The 15,768-nt window shown below is 35.5% G+C and overlaps 1 protein-coding gene across 1 annotated transcript in view; it reads left to right on the plus strand.

Moving 5' to 3' along the window:
* The window catches only part of ATRX (ATRX chromatin remodeler), a 256,653-nt gene that overhangs the window by 68,593 nt on the left and 172,292 nt on the right, over positions 1–15,768 (plus strand). Inside the window, exons 4-7 of the mRNA XM_004715899.4 lie at positions 2,923–2,975; positions 4,616–4,740; positions 7,674–7,787; positions 13,346–13,455. Of these exons, the coding sequence (XP_004715956.2) occupies positions 2,923–2,975; positions 4,616–4,740; positions 7,674–7,787; positions 13,346–13,455 (402 nt within the window). The remainder of the gene's footprint in view (positions 1–2,922; positions 2,976–4,615; positions 4,741–7,673; positions 7,788–13,345; positions 13,456–15,768) is intronic.

The following is a 15,768-nucleotide window of genomic DNA, read 5'->3' on the forward strand; positions in this document are numbered from 1 at the left end:
TGGGCTTATCTTTACAGAGCCTTCTTTGCAGACTTGTCCTAACTCCTTTAAAGATTCAAATTCAAATGAAACAGTGAACTTACAAATTATTTATAATTCCCGATAATCATTTCTATCAATGTATAAGTAACAATAAGTAGAGAACAGTATAAATCTAGTACAGCCAGATCCTAAACTCAATTCTTTTATTTTTTCAAAAATCATTTTATTGGGGGCACTTATCATCATCCATACATTGTGTCAAGCACATTTGTACATATGTTGCCATCATCATCTTCAAAACATTTTCTTTCTCCTTGAGCCCTTAGTCTCAGCTCGCCCCCCCCCCCAATGAACCCTTGACAATTTATATATTTTTCCCATTTCTTGTATCTACCACTGTCTCTCTCCACCCACTTTTCTCTTGTCTGTCCCCCTGGGAGGGGTTATATGTAGATCATTGTGGTCAGCCCCCCCCTTTCCCCTTTCCCTCCTGTTATAGCTAGTCTCATTTTTGGTTGAGTGGTTTATCTGTCCTGGATTCCCTGTGTTTTCAGCTCTTACTGTACCAGTGTATATGCTCTGGGCAAGCCGTATTTGTAAGGTAGAATTTGGGTCATGATAATGGGGGCGGGGAGGAAGCATTAAAGAACTAGAGGAAAGTTGCATATTTCATTGGTGCTATACTGCACCCTGATTGGCCCTTCTCTTCCTTGTGACCCTTCTGTAAGGGGATGTCCAATTGTCTACAGATCGGCTTTGGGGCTCCACCCTGCACTCCTCCTCATTCACATTGATACGATTTTTTGTTCTGTGTCTTTGATGCCTGATACCTGATCCCATCGACATCTCATGATCACACAGGCTGGTGTACTTCTTCCATAAGTGCTTTGTTGCTTCTCAGCTAGATGGCTGCATGTTATCTTCAAGACTTTAAGACTTCAGATAGCTGGGCACCATCAACTTTCTTCACTACAGCTTGCTTATGCACCCATTTTGTCTTCAGCTATCGAGTAGGGAAGGTGAGCCTCACATTATGCTGGGTTATCAGAACCAAGTGTTTTTGGGTTGAGGGAGTACTTGAGTAGAGGCCCAATGTCTGTCTGCTGCCTTAATACCTAATATATATGTACATAGATCTGTTTCCATATCGTTATATGTAACTATATTTATATATGTACATGCCTGTATTTACACCTCTATACATCTCCTTTGCCTCCTAGTTCTTTCCTCTCTTTCCTTTTATTTTCCTCTTTCCTCACTATCATGTTTGGCCTTCATTTGTGTTTTGGTAATTCTTCTCAGCTACATTGCCCTTGGTGAAGCCCCACCAGGCATCCTACACCCTCCTTGCCATCAATTTTAGATCACTTTTTGTTCCCTTGTCCCTGGGTTGGTTGACACCGTTTCTTTTTCCCCACCTCCCTCTCTCCAGTGCCACCCTCCCCCCAACAGTTGGTCCCATTGTTTTCTTCTGTGGATTATATATCCTGCCTGTCTTATCTAGATAGACATGTAGAGACATTAATATATATAAAACAAGACAGAGCAAAACAAAACAACAACATTAAAACACCAATGACAAAAAGAAGAAAAGCTTATAAATAGTTCCAGGTCTGTTTTTGACCTTTAGGAGTTTTTTCTGGTGAGTCTGATGGGGTGCCCAGCTCTGGCCCCAAAGTCTATTTTTCGTATTCTCCAGGGACTTCATTGCTTTGTTCTCCCTGCTACTGTGTTCTAATCTCAATTTTTGAAACACTTAAATTCAATCCTTATCTGTCTTATCTCAATCCTTATCTTAACTATTCCATTGATCTGAAATATGGCCTTAGGCCTCTGGCTGTATCAAGCCAGGCAGCCTTCTGTTAGCCATTTTGACCTTCTGTCAGCCATTTTCACTAAGCAGCATGGTCTCAGAGAAGAAGTTCAAGGGCAACTTCACCCACTTAGCTCAAAATTTACATTTATCACATTTATTTTCGTCATTTCAGACAGGATTAACCAAAGACAAGTTATAGGAATCAGAACTTTCACTTACTCTGTCCTTTCCATAAAACAAGTTGCATAAACAGTGTGGCCATATCTTACCTCCAGCTAGCCAAAGAAAAACTACCATGAGGCAGAGGTCAAATAAGCATCCACTCTCGATTTTCATGAATGGTTTCTGTAGTACCACACTCCCAAGGTACCATAATGCATTAGTCTGGGTTAATTAAGAGGAAAAAAAAATCCAGAGCCACTCATATATGTGTAAGAGAGAACTTCATATCCAGAAGTAATTATGTATCATTAAATTATCCCAGCCCAGTCCAGATCAAGTCCTTAAGTTCAATATTAGCCTATGAATTCCTCTTCAGACTCATGCAAGGCAATGTGGCTGAATGTAGGAAGATCACCTGCTGGTAGTTGGAAAGCCTTGTGGATCCAATGGCAGTGGACATATCTCAGGCTCTGCCTTCCATCAGCGTGGCTCCTTGTGGCTTGTCAAAAGGAATATGAAGCAGAGAGTGAGTGTGGGTCCCAGCCCTAAGGTAGTAAGATAAAAAGTCCCAGAATCCTCTTGAGAAGGCCACACCCACAAGGAGGTATCACCAGGATGTGACCTAATTGACAGGCTAGATTCCACCCTTTCATTCTTATTTATCAAGTTGACATGAAATTGTGTAACCTATCACAAAGGTCCTTAGAACTTGGTACCTTTATTTTGACATAATTACTTCTACAGCTTTGTTTTGTTATCTTTGCTTGAGCTTGGATCATGAAACAACTCTTATTTTTTTCCACCATTAAAATATAGCAGTACCGATAAGAAAACTGCCACAAAGATATTTAATAAAGAATTTTATTTCAAATTTGCTTTTGAGCTTTATAAGTAATAGTATTTATTTAATTTTAGGCATGTTCCTTTGAGGGTTTCACCTTTGTATTTATTTCATACTTTAGGCATCTAGTTCTTCAGAGAAATCTAAATCTTCAGGATCCTCACGATCAAAGAGGTTGGTTAATTTTGAAGAATGAAATTTTCTTTTATGTGTTTAAAGACTGTTTCTAAAAACAATAATACCCCCCCAAATAAAACCCCTCGTTTAATACTTATTTTAAGGAAATTATGGTATATAGGCATTCATATTTAACAAATTGACAAATACAGTATGAGGTTATCTCAAGAAATAATGCCATAAAATCATAGAAACCTGTATTAAGCAAAAATATCAAATGTGATTGTATCTGAACATGTTCTTTATGTATGTATATATTTATGAAGGCAGTGATTTTATATCCACAGCCTCATGCACTGTTCTATTTACTTCATGTCCTAAGAGAGGCAGGGGTATACTCCATGGACTCATATTATGTTTCTTTAAAGTTTTTGTTTAGTTTGGGGAAATAAAGTCTGGAGGAGCACAGACTTGCCTGTAGGCTGGGTGGGCAGGCTTAGATTTCCAACAAGATTCTTATAGGACCGCCTTTACTCACCTTGAAGAGCAGCCAGCAAGTGTATTGTCCTGATGGGGGGACATTTTTCTGAGTATAACTTTCTTGACTTTTTCTCACCAATGCAGTTTCCAATTTTCTTAAAATTTCTCTCTAATTAACCCCCTTGATTATCATGTGTCTTTTGAGAAACTCTCTTAAGATTACCTACCTATTTGGAATACTAAAAATTAGTATAAGTTTTTTAGCTGACCTATATACCTTGAAATTAATTGACCCAGAAAATTCCCTTGGGAGTCACTGTTTTAATTAGATCTCTATTGGTGGTACCCGAAGGAGATTAAGACAACGGTAACAGTATTTCTGAGAGAACTTGTCTATAGTAATCCACTGGTTGTAGAAACCTGCTTAAATAGGTTTTGTTTGGAAATTTCCATGCAGTATATGAATTGGATTTCTGGTAGCAACATTTTTTGACTTATTCTCCTCTAATGAACTCCCCTTTATCTTTCACCTGACTATGGATTTTATAGGAATTTATTATGTATTACTATTAATAGTATGTAATACTAGTCCTTTAATAGACTTCATTTTTTTAAGTTAATACATGTTCTTTTGAAAAAGGGTAAATGAAATGTTAAATGCCTCAAATATGGCAATATGAGAATTTTAGAGTTATAAGAAATTACTTAGGCTATGGAAGCAGATAGCTATTATAGTGATAAGGAAATTATGAGGGGTTAAAGAGTGGTAAGAATGGATTTCACTGCTACGTTTTCAACTAAAAATGTAAATAATGAATAAAACTATTATTAAGTATATTTTTATGCCAGTATAGTGTGTATGATAGCTTTCTTTAGAAATGTTCAGGTTAATTCTTTGGACAACTCTTAATATTAATTAGTTGTAATTCCTTTTAATAAACACACTTTCCATTAATTACTCTCTTAACGTAATTATTTTGAAAGCAGTGACCATCATATCTCTAGTATCATTTTCAAATTGCATGTGCTCTGATCCTGCCTTGACCTAGTAAATCATGTTTAATTGGGTGATATTCGAGATGTATATTCTATTAAATAATTGTGATGTGCATCTCTAGTTTGCAGCCAGTACTCAATCTGCAAGTGTTATATATGTCAATTTTTATAAGTGTCAATTTCCATCTTTAACTTTATTCTATGAATTTAATTCTTTACAGGAAACCCTCAGTTGTAACAAAGTATGTTGAATCCGATGATGAAAAACCTTTGGATGAAACAATAAATGAAGATACTTCTAATGAAAATTCAGAAAATGATATTACTATGCAAAGCTTGCCAAAAGGTAATGTGTGTTAATATTTTTCTCAAGTTAATATAAAAATACAGCTTTTCAAAATAATATCATAAGATGAAAATTTAAGCACATTAATTTTGTTTGAAGAACCAAACTTGGCATTTTATTCATGGTAGTCTAGGGAATGTATGAGTATGGTAATATATATCAAACCTATTTTGTCCTCTTACTGGCTTTTAGAAAAGGAATTTTTGCTTTGAAATTATTCTGTAATAATTAAAGTTAAAATGTTTATTAATTTTAAGATTAGCAAATATTGACATGCTTGCTACATTAAAAATTATAATGACTATCCTTAAAAAATTTAAAAAAGAACATTTGAATTCGTATTCAGTTCTTTTGTATTTTTAATTCCCTAAGGTTGCCAAATAAAGTTAACGGTTTGTTATTGATTTAGTTGTATTTCTTGTAATTATCAAAAATATTTTGTCTTATATTTCTCAACTGTTGACAGTTGTCATAAAGCCTCATTAATGAGATTGGTGGTATAAAGCAAAATAAAATTGTTGGGCTTTTCATAGCCCAAATCTGAGATCAGTATCATTGAATGATGCAAGAATATCAGGAGACTTGATACTATAATGATGTTTCAGATAAAGTTTCAGTGTTTTTTTTCTTTGTTCAATAATGTTTAAACTCTTAATTTTTTCTTATTCTTAATGTCATATGTTTATTAGTTTTTATTAAACATTGTTCCCAGTTTATATATATTTTTTGTAATAAACTTTTTGATTCATTATGGCTTCTCAAATATGTGTGGGAGGAATTAGGACTGTGCTTGATTAGGATCAACAGGCAGTTACTAAAGATGAGTAATTAAATGAGACAAGGGAATTAGTAAGAGAGAAGGTATAGAAGGAAAATGGATTCGTCTTCCATTTACTTATCTTTATCAAATCATCTATGACAATATTTTATAGTGGGTTTGGTTGTCTAGGGCAGAAACAGCTAACATGGTAATCTGTGTCTTGTAGGCAGTGACTAACTTTGGATTGTTATATCCTCATTGATTCTCACTGCACATGGTTTATGGTGGCCACTGGGGGATCTCAGAGTAGTTCATTTAAACATTTCACTTAATGGTGTGGTGGAAGTAAGTTAATAATGAGATATTCCTAACCTAACCTAAACTAAACTTCTCTCCTGACCAAACAATAATAGACCAGTTTCGTAAGGTTGACTCTGGTGGCTGTTATTATTGTTATAATAATCTATTAAGTATAAAGAAATACCAGACTCTTGAAAAATTTACTCATCTAATTCTCACAACAGTTAGCTATTTGTACTTGTAAAGATGAAGGGACGAATTCCGAGCTTAGGGACTTTTTCTGCTTTAAATTGGTAATATATGAACCAAGATCTTTCAGTTTCAAGCTAGGGAGTGCTCTTTGCACTATGCTGCTTTGCTTCTGTTCAGGGAACACTCTTCAGAAAAACATCCACCCCCTTTGCTAATTATAATTCTTTGCCCCACTTCCATCAAGTCAATTCTGACTCATAACAACCCTATAGGACAGGCTAGAACTACCCTTGTGGGTTTCTGAGACTGTAACTCTTTTACGGGGTAGAAAGCCTTCTCTTTATCCCATAGAGTGGCTGGTGGTTTCAAACTGTTGACCTTGTGGATCTCAGCCCAGCGCTTAACCACTATGCCATCAGGGCTCCCTTGAAACTTAAACTCACTGCCATGGAGTCGATGCTGACTCAAAGTGACCCTACAAGACAAGGGTATGTGTGCCCCTGTGAGTTTCCCGAGATTAACTCTTGACAGGAGTAGAAAACCCTGTCATTCTCCTAAGCTCCAGAGCGGATGGTAGTTTTAAACTGTTGACCTTGTGGATTGCAATACAATGAGTAACCACTAGGCCATTAATCTTTAGCACTTCTCAAATGCTGTGCTTCTCTAGAAGTACATACAAGAATTTTTTTTTTGGTAATAACTATTTTTGGTTGATGTTATTTAAATTCGCAATTTGAAGAAATTCAGTATTCGCAACCCCCGTAACATAAAAACACATTTAGAAAGTATATGCAATAACTTGCCCTAATCTCCTTTATTGAATAATATTTGTCCATGCTTCAAAAAGACAGCCCTTTATAAAATACCTGTTTTACTTTTATAACTGTTGCCAGTAATGTCCAGTAAACTAGACTTAAGTAATGTAGAGAAATGTGACATCTAGACCCTTTTAGTAAAACCGACTTTTATTTATTTAAGGGAATGTAATAATTTGAATTAACAACCTCCCATCTCAGCTCACACAATTTTGTAGCTAAAAAAGGACATTTTATTCTAAATTATTTCCATGGGACTAAAAATTGATATCACTGTTAAGAGTATCTTAAAGCAGTCTTCTGTTTAAATTCCTAAAGTGCTTTGCAGGATGCTGAAGCTTTGATATACTGGTTGGGAAGCGATGCAGAAAAAGAAATAGCTGTAATAGAATATTCTTTTATTTTCCCTCCACCCACTTCTCTCCCAGAGCAATACAAAACCACTTGTAATGTTTACCTTTTGTTTTTCCTTCTGGTTCACTTATTTTATTAAGTTGTTACATAACTTAATATGGGTGCTCATATTCATGACAGCATTTGTGGTAAGCACTATTAAAAATTCAGAACTGGGCTGTGGCTTGCTACTTGACTCACACATTACTATTATAATCAGTGATTAAACCCACCACTGCTTTTATGAATTACAGTCCAACAAGTGATCTGATTATTGACATCTGGCCTCTATACCATTTCCTGTTTTTTTTGGTTTGTTTATTCTTGAATCATGAGAGGTCCTTTTACAAATATTGACAACTTGAAGGAAAACAAACTATGCACCACCAAAGTTGGCTTTATCTGAACTGAAGTCTTGTACTTCACTTGCACACTTAATATGTGTAATGGTTTTTTAAATGAAATCATTCTAGGTACAGTGATTGTACAACCAGAGCCAGTGCTGAATGAAGACAAAGATGATTTTAAAGGGCCTGAATTTAGAAGCAGAAGTAAAATGAAAACTGAAAATCTCAAAAAACGCGGAGGTAAATACAAGTGAAAATGAAAACATAAGTTTAAAATGCTGTTTATGTCCATATTGGAAAACCTGATGTGCTTACTGAAAATACCTCCATTTTTCTGTCCATTGTTTATTAAAAGCACTACTTAAAAAATAATTTCTGTTTCTCTGTGAGTTCTGAAACAGAAAAGGTTAAAACACCATTTATCAAAACATCTTTGCCTTCAGTGGCTATTAAGTTACATCAATAAGGTTGACATTTCCTTTTTCCACATGTTCTATACTAAGTACATGTCAGAATACCATGTGTTCACCCCCCTGACCCCTTGAGAATTTCAGATTTGTACAAAACCATGGCTGTGATTTTCAGGTAACTTTACACATATGGAGAACATTATGAGTGATGGGCATATGTATATATGTTAGTATTATTGCAATACTTTAAAAAAATGAAATCCCCTGACTTAACACTAACAATTTCGGGGGACGAGGTAAAGAATATGCCCCATTGTTTACTTACTTATCTTCAAGTTTGCGATCCATTGATGTAAAGATAGCAATGAAGAGCTGAGTAGGAAGAAGGGAGAGCTAGCAACCCTCCCTTCATCTGCCTAAGTTACCTCTCTCTCTTTGGCTGTCTACCCTCCACTTATAACCATATGAGCTAACTATCTGCAGACAATTAAGCATAAAGAAGTTTAATTTAGAAATGTGTTAACATTAGAGTTATGGCTCTACTTGTATGTGTGTGATTTGAAAATAGTTCACATATGTACTTTTGGGGGAAAAAGTGTTTATGACTGAAAGGACTGAATTTACAAAAGCACGAATATGACACTAAATTTCTAAATTGAAGTATAAGGTTGACACTTCCATTTAATATTCATGTTATGTAATTGTGAAATTAGAGTGGAGTTCTATATTGGTGAAAATTTGTGTGAATTTTAATGTTAGACCTATAATCTTGATGGAACTAGTAATATATTTGTACTCATAAAATGTTGTACATACGTGTTTCACAATAAAAAATGTGTTAGATTATTAGAAAAATCAAGTAAATGTTTTAGTCTTTCGTCTAGAAGGGTGATGGGATTCTTTGCATCTTGCATAAGGTGGCTTTATTGAGAACCTAGCTCCTTGGAGGGAACAACTTCCCTTGCAGCAGCAGAGTTCCTTAAGTTCTAAGTAGTAGTTTTACAATTTGAGAGAAACAACATGTAGTGAAGGATGGTTAAGAACCAGTAGCAACTATTTCTTTCTTATGGAGGATGCATACAACTTAGGATGCTACATTTTGCTAAAATGAATAGCTAAAGAGTATTTTTTGTAGAGGGAAAGACTTGAGGGCAGCGGTTCTCAACCTGTGGGTCGCAACACCTTTGGGGTTGGACGGCCCTTTCAAGGGTCGCCTGATTCATAACAGTAGCAACATTACAGTTATGAAGCAGCAACAAAAATAATTTTATGGTTAGGGGGTCACCACTACATGAGGAACTGTATTAAAGGGTCACGGGATTAGGAAGGTTGAGAACCACTGCTCTAGTGCAGTCAATGTCTGAAATGTGGATACAGACTAAAAGGAGAATTAAAAAATGAAACAATTGTTGGGCGGGTATTCCTAGTGATATTTGGTTTGGGGGCTGGTATTTGGTCTGTGCTAATAGATACCTGAAATATTTCCTTTATGTATACACATACTTACATCATCATAATAAACAAATAGCACTTCAATCATTAATATTTGTTGGTGCCTTACAAGTGTGACACATTTGTAAGCCATCAGAAATCACACAGGAAATTAAATATTATGTTTACTTATATGCACATATATGAATAGTCAAGTTATATGAGGCACTGAGTTGCTATAGTTACTATTCAAACTTTGTTTTAAAAAAAAGTTAGTTCCAAATTTGAGGCTATGCTGTCAATAAGGTAAACTTTGCACATATAAATAATCTTACTTTGATTTGGACCAAAATTAAAGCACAAAGACATATTGACCGTCTTAAGAGTCACTAGTTATTAAATACCATATTCTCTTTTGGCACAAGTTCACCAGCTTGTTACAGAATATATTTTACATGTTACTTTAAAAAATATTCCACAGAAATTTGTTCTCTTTAAATCTATTAAAATTTATTAAGCTCAAAAATGAAAACTGATCTTTTCTATATATAAACTAAATTGTATTACAATCTTTAAGATAATTTAATAAAGAAAAACTTTATAAAACTTTGATAAATTGGTATTAAAAGATAGTGGAATTTTCAAAAGTTTTTGAAATCCTCTCATATCTTTTTTGCATTTTACCATCGTTGCTTCAACTTTCACTTAAAATATTGGATCAGTTCTGCTTTCATTTTTTAATCGTATTGGGGGGCTCATACAACTCTTAGCACAATTCATACATCCATCTATTCTGTCAAGCACATTTGTACATTTCTTACCATCACCATTTTCATAACTTTTTCTTTCTACTGGAGCTCTTGGTATCAGCTTCTCATTTTTTCCCCCTCCCAGTTCTACTTTTAATCCATTTCTCTTTTCGTGCCACTCCTTGTATCCCTGTTGTGTGTAGCATTTAAAAAAAATCATTTTATTAGGGGCTCATACAACTCTTATCACAATCCATACACACATCAATTGTGTAAAGCGCATTTGTACATCATTCTCAAAACATTTTCTCTCCACTTAAACCCCCGGCACTAGGTCCTCATTTTCCCCTCCCTCCCCGCTCCCCCCTCCCGCATGAGCCCTTGATAGTTTATAAATGGGTATTTTGTCATATCTTGCCCTGTCCGACGTCTCCCTTCACCCACTTTTCTGTTGTCTTTCCCCCAGGGAGGAGGTCACATATAGTTCCTTGTAATCGGTTCTCTCTTTCCTACCCGTTCTCCCTCCACCCTCCCTGTTTCACCACTCACACCACTGGTCCTATAGGGCTTATCCGCTCTGGATTCCCTGTATTTTCAGTTCCTATCTGTACAGTGTACATCCTCGGGTCTAGCCCGACTTGCAAGGTCGAATTCGAGTCATGGTAGTGGGAGCGGGGAGGAAACATTGTATTTTTCATCGTGTGCGCCATTTCTATGCATATGTTTTTCCCTTTAGGTGTACAGTATTTACTATTGAACACTTAGTTTTCATTTAAAAAGATATAAAATAGTATACTAAGTATATATATCCTTCTGTAACATTTCTCAGTAATTTTTCATTTTACTTAACTATATTAATAAATATTTATTCAATTTCTTTTTCAGTATTTATAGAACAAACCATAATCCTGATTGTGAACTTGTTTTCAGTATTTTCATTTTTAAAATGTATAATTAATGACTACCCTGTGTGCAATTCCTTGGGCATGTGTGGAGGAAATTCTTCAAGAGATCACCTACCTTTATTTCATTCTTGTAAAGTTTTAAAGAGCCATGTGGTGTAGTGGGTTACCTGTAGGCTACTAACTGCAGGACCAGCACCTTGAAACCACCAGGTTCTCTGAGAGAGAAAGATGAGGCTTTCTACTCTAGTAAAGATTTATCTTCTCAAAAACCTACAGGGGCAGTTCTGTTCCGTCCTGTAGGTTCGCTATGAGTCAGAATGGACTCCTTAGCGTGCGTTTGGAGTGGTAGATGTGCAAAGCACGTAGAAGGTACTTAATAAAATTATTAGATTAACATTCAAATTCTAGTTTTCATTTATATATCTTATTAGTTTATTTGAGTGAAATCTTTAATTTGGAGTGAAAAAATGCAACTGTATTCTGTTGAACAAAAATACAAAATATATGAATATCCAAGATCAAACATTTATATAGAACACTGATTTAATATAAAATATTAGAAACTAATATAATGCGTTTTTAAGTTTTCTGTATTGTTCATAAAGAATGTGTTCATACACATTAAACCCTTTTAGCTCAGTGAATGAAAATATTGGCAGTAATATTCAAGGGCATTGTGTATTGTATCTAAAACCTGACAAGAATGAGTAAACCTTAAGTTATTAGAAATGTATGTGGTTGTTTACCTCTTGCTTGGAGGTAGAGCAGTTTTTGTTTTGAGTGTGTTTTATTTTGAGTGTGTCTCTTTGTAATTGTCAATGTGATCACTTAAGTGCCCTCTTTTGAATCATAATCTCCTATTTGGATAAAAGTCCTGGTTTCACATGATAATCTCCTGTAAAACTTAAACAAATGTTTAGGAGATTACTGTTATTTTAATGCTGGGAAAGACTATCTGCTGTTCTTTAGATTCTTCTTAAGATTCAAATTCCCTAACTGTAAAGCACTGCCCCAACAATACTTGGAATAAGGAAAGTGAGGCAGAACAGATTTCGTCTTTAGTTTTTTCCCTCTTGCTTGTACTATCTTCTTCTGCACTCACTAAGGATTAGTGCTGTGCCTGTTTGATTTATTCATTCTGTGGTTTATGTGGCCAAGGTAGACATACCCACCATACTTTATACTTGTTTGGAAATAATAGTCAATGCTGATGTGTAGTGGACAAGGGAATAGACCTAGAAAGAAGACCAGTTTATTGGGCCTTTTTGAAGTAATTTCTAAAAAGGAGATTGATAATATTATAAAATTGTCAGGCTTTTGTGTGCCATTGTGATAGGATCTTTGCAGACTGTGTTAGTCTGGGTAGACTAGAGAAACAAATCCATGGACACACATGTGTATAAGAAAGATTTATATACAAGAGCATTTGAACATTCAGAAAGCATTCCAGTCCAGATCAAGTCCATAAGTCTGATATTAGCCCATATGTCCGATATCAGTCTACAATGTCCTCTTCAGACTCACGAAACACATGCAATGATGCTGAATGTAGAAGATCACAGGCCAGTTGGGTAGAAAGTCTTTGTTTCCAGTGGCATTGGAAACATCTCGGCGCTGGCAGGGGTCTCTGCGTGGCTTCCCAGGGCTGTATCAGGCTGGATCCATGTGTCTTGTCAGCTGCTGTATCTCCCAGGGTGTGTCAGAGAGAGAGAGTCTTTCCTGCCTCCCAGGAGGAAGGTACCAGATTTCCCAAAATTCTCAGGAAGCCATGCTCACACAGAAGTCTTCATTGGCATCTACAGATTGACGGCCTAGATTCCACCCCTACACTCTTAATCCTTAAATTGACACCTGATTAGGTGACTACCACACAGACATTTCTATTTTACGGTATAGCTAAGTATCCAGTTGAAAAAGAATATTTTCCACATAGATTACTTAATTTTCAATTCTTTCAGAACTGATAGTAAATTTATTTGCAAAGCAATAATGAAAAGGGGGGGGATTCTTGGTTCCTAGTTTTAAAACTTGTTATTTTAAATGGGAAATCTCATTAAGTAATATTAAGTTGGGAGAAATAGGGTTTGCTATGTGTGAAAGAGCCAGTTAGGATTTGTAGCTATGGAGTTTGCCAAGATAATTATGATTTTAGACCACTAGTAAAATTATTAACCTATTTGATGCGCAAAAATGTTTTTTTTCCAAGGACTCTTGAGCCATTTAATTTTCAATACAGAAGAGAAAAAGTGATGGCTAAATTTTTTTATGTGTATATGTAAATAATGGTAACTACTTTCTCTTAGAAGACGGGCTTCATGGGATAGTGAGCTGCACAGCTTGTGGACAACAGGTCAATCATTTTCAAAAGGATTCCATTTACAGACATCCTTCACTACAAGTCCTTATTTGTAAGGTAGGCAGTGTTTTGCTGATGGATTCATTCCACAAATATTTGATTACTTACCATGTGCCATACCTTTGGGATACAATGATGCGTAAAAGCTGGAAATGATTTCTTTCCTTGGTGGGTTTATCTTGTAGTGGGGAAGACAAGCATTGTCTGGTAAGTGCTCTAGTAGGTGAAATACATCTTAATTTTGAGAAGACACAAGAATCCTGTGAAATTCGTATTTGGGTTTGAGGTTTTTTTTTCAATGGAGGTGATAAAGTGAAATATGAATCTGAATTAGCTTGGTAAAGTAGGGTTGGTTCAATGTTGTGGGAAGAGACAATGTATTCAATAGGTAGTAGATGAGAGAGCCTCATGTTTGAAAGTCTCAAGAGTTTATGTATGCATGCATTTTATAACCTAACCTTCTCACTTATATACCCTACTTATCCACGTTTTAGCTCTCCACGTGGACCAGGGTGCTTGCGTGGTATGAACGGTTTGTGATTGGTTGGCTGGCAACCCAAAGGTTGGCAGTTCAAAGCTATCAAATGGTTCTATGGAAGGCAGACCTGAGAACTATTTCCATAGAACTTATAGCTAAGAAAACCATATGGAGCCATTCTGCTCTGAAGTACATTTGTCACCGTAACCGGCTGACTTGACAATTGTTATTCATAGCAACACTTGAAGCAGAGTTTTTAAGACGTTTTGAAGATAATAGAATTGAAATGTTTCCTGTGTATTATGTTTTCTACAGTTCTAAATACTTTTTAATTGATAATACTTTGGCCGTAATTTAAAATATTTATTATATCAAAGTTATGGTCTTCTCCAAATCATATTTTTGCTAGTTTGTTTCTCAACAAAAGCTTTTTTAAAATGAAGGGGCAAGACAGCCTTATGACAAGAACTCCAGCGTTAGTTCCTATTTTACACACATTTTTGAGAGATACACCTGCCTGAATTCACTACAGTTTACTGCCTCCCTTTAGCAGTTTCTGCCCATCCCTTCTTTGAATTTAAGGTTGCATTTAATTTGAGGCCTTTCATCTAGTTGAACATATTATTTAAGGCTTCTAGTTTTAAATTATGACATTTGAATTTAGTATTGCAGGATTCATAATGTGTGTACCTTTTCCCTATGTCTCTGTACACTTACACACATATTTTAAAAGGACTAGTCTGTTGAACCTAGCCCCCCTTTAAAAAATTAACATTTTCAACAGAATTGTACATCGGCTACCACAAGCATTTCCCAAACTTTCTATTCCTATATGGACTCCTTTCACCCTGCCACCCCCTATGTGTCCCCTTCCCCACCAAAACCCCTATTCTACTTGCTGGTTCTATAAATTCATAAGTTCTGGATTTTATACCACGAAAAATGAGAAAAGATAAACTGCAACTTCAAGAGGGTGACCCTGATATACCCCATAATATGTATAATTAAAACCCTAACAAAACAGCACAACCCCCAAATACATAAGATTTTGCCACAGTTAAAAAAATAGTAATTATACTAATAGTTAATATAAGGAAGAAGACGATGTTCTAAAGTTGAATATGGTAATTGTATAATTTTTGATATGATTGAACTATTGAATTATATATGTGGATGAAACGCCAATAAAACAGTTTGCAAATATATTAACATTTTAATTGACATAATTCACATACCAATTCAGTGTTTTAAAGATGTTAAAAAGAGTTATGCAATCATCACTATAATCAATTTTAGAAAGTTTTCTTCATTCTTGTACTCATTATTAGCTCCCTATTTCCCCCCAACTTCCTCTGCCATAACCTGAAAAAGTCTATTGACTGTTTCTGTAGTAAATCTATCCTGGATATCATATAAGGAAAATCATACCTCTCTCCCCACCAAAAAAAAAAAACAAACCTTGCCACTACCGACAAAATAAATCCACAGAAAAGCCTCAATAGAAAAGAAAGCAGAAAGTAATAAAAACTAGAACAAATTACAAATGGGTCAAAAGGGAAAGCAGATGAGACGGTTAAATTTTAACTGTACTATAGCTGCATGAATCCACTTTCATATGCACTCTGTCTGAGGGCAAGGCTATTCACATCCGTAACAGTGGTTCGAGGGAATTCACCAGAGGCTTAATCCAGGTGGGAGCTCTGTAAATAGATTATGGGATTCCATTATCATCCATAGCCTTCTGTAAACTGGGTACTTAGAATAAGCCCTAATGTAGTCTCTCTTGTCTGGTCTTGCATTTTATTATCTTACAATCCTTGGATCACACAGACTAGTTAGTGTACTTCTTCCATGTCTCCCTTAGATGCTTGCATGTTTGAAGACAAGCTTTT

Source organism: Echinops telfairi, unplaced genomic scaffold (genome assembly GCF_000313985.2).
Source record: "Echinops telfairi isolate 266 unplaced genomic scaffold, ASM31398v2 ScPeMD7_34;HRSCAF=130, whole genome shotgun sequence".
Lineage (NCBI taxonomy): Eukaryota > Metazoa > Chordata > Mammalia > Afrosoricida > Tenrecidae > Echinops > Echinops telfairi.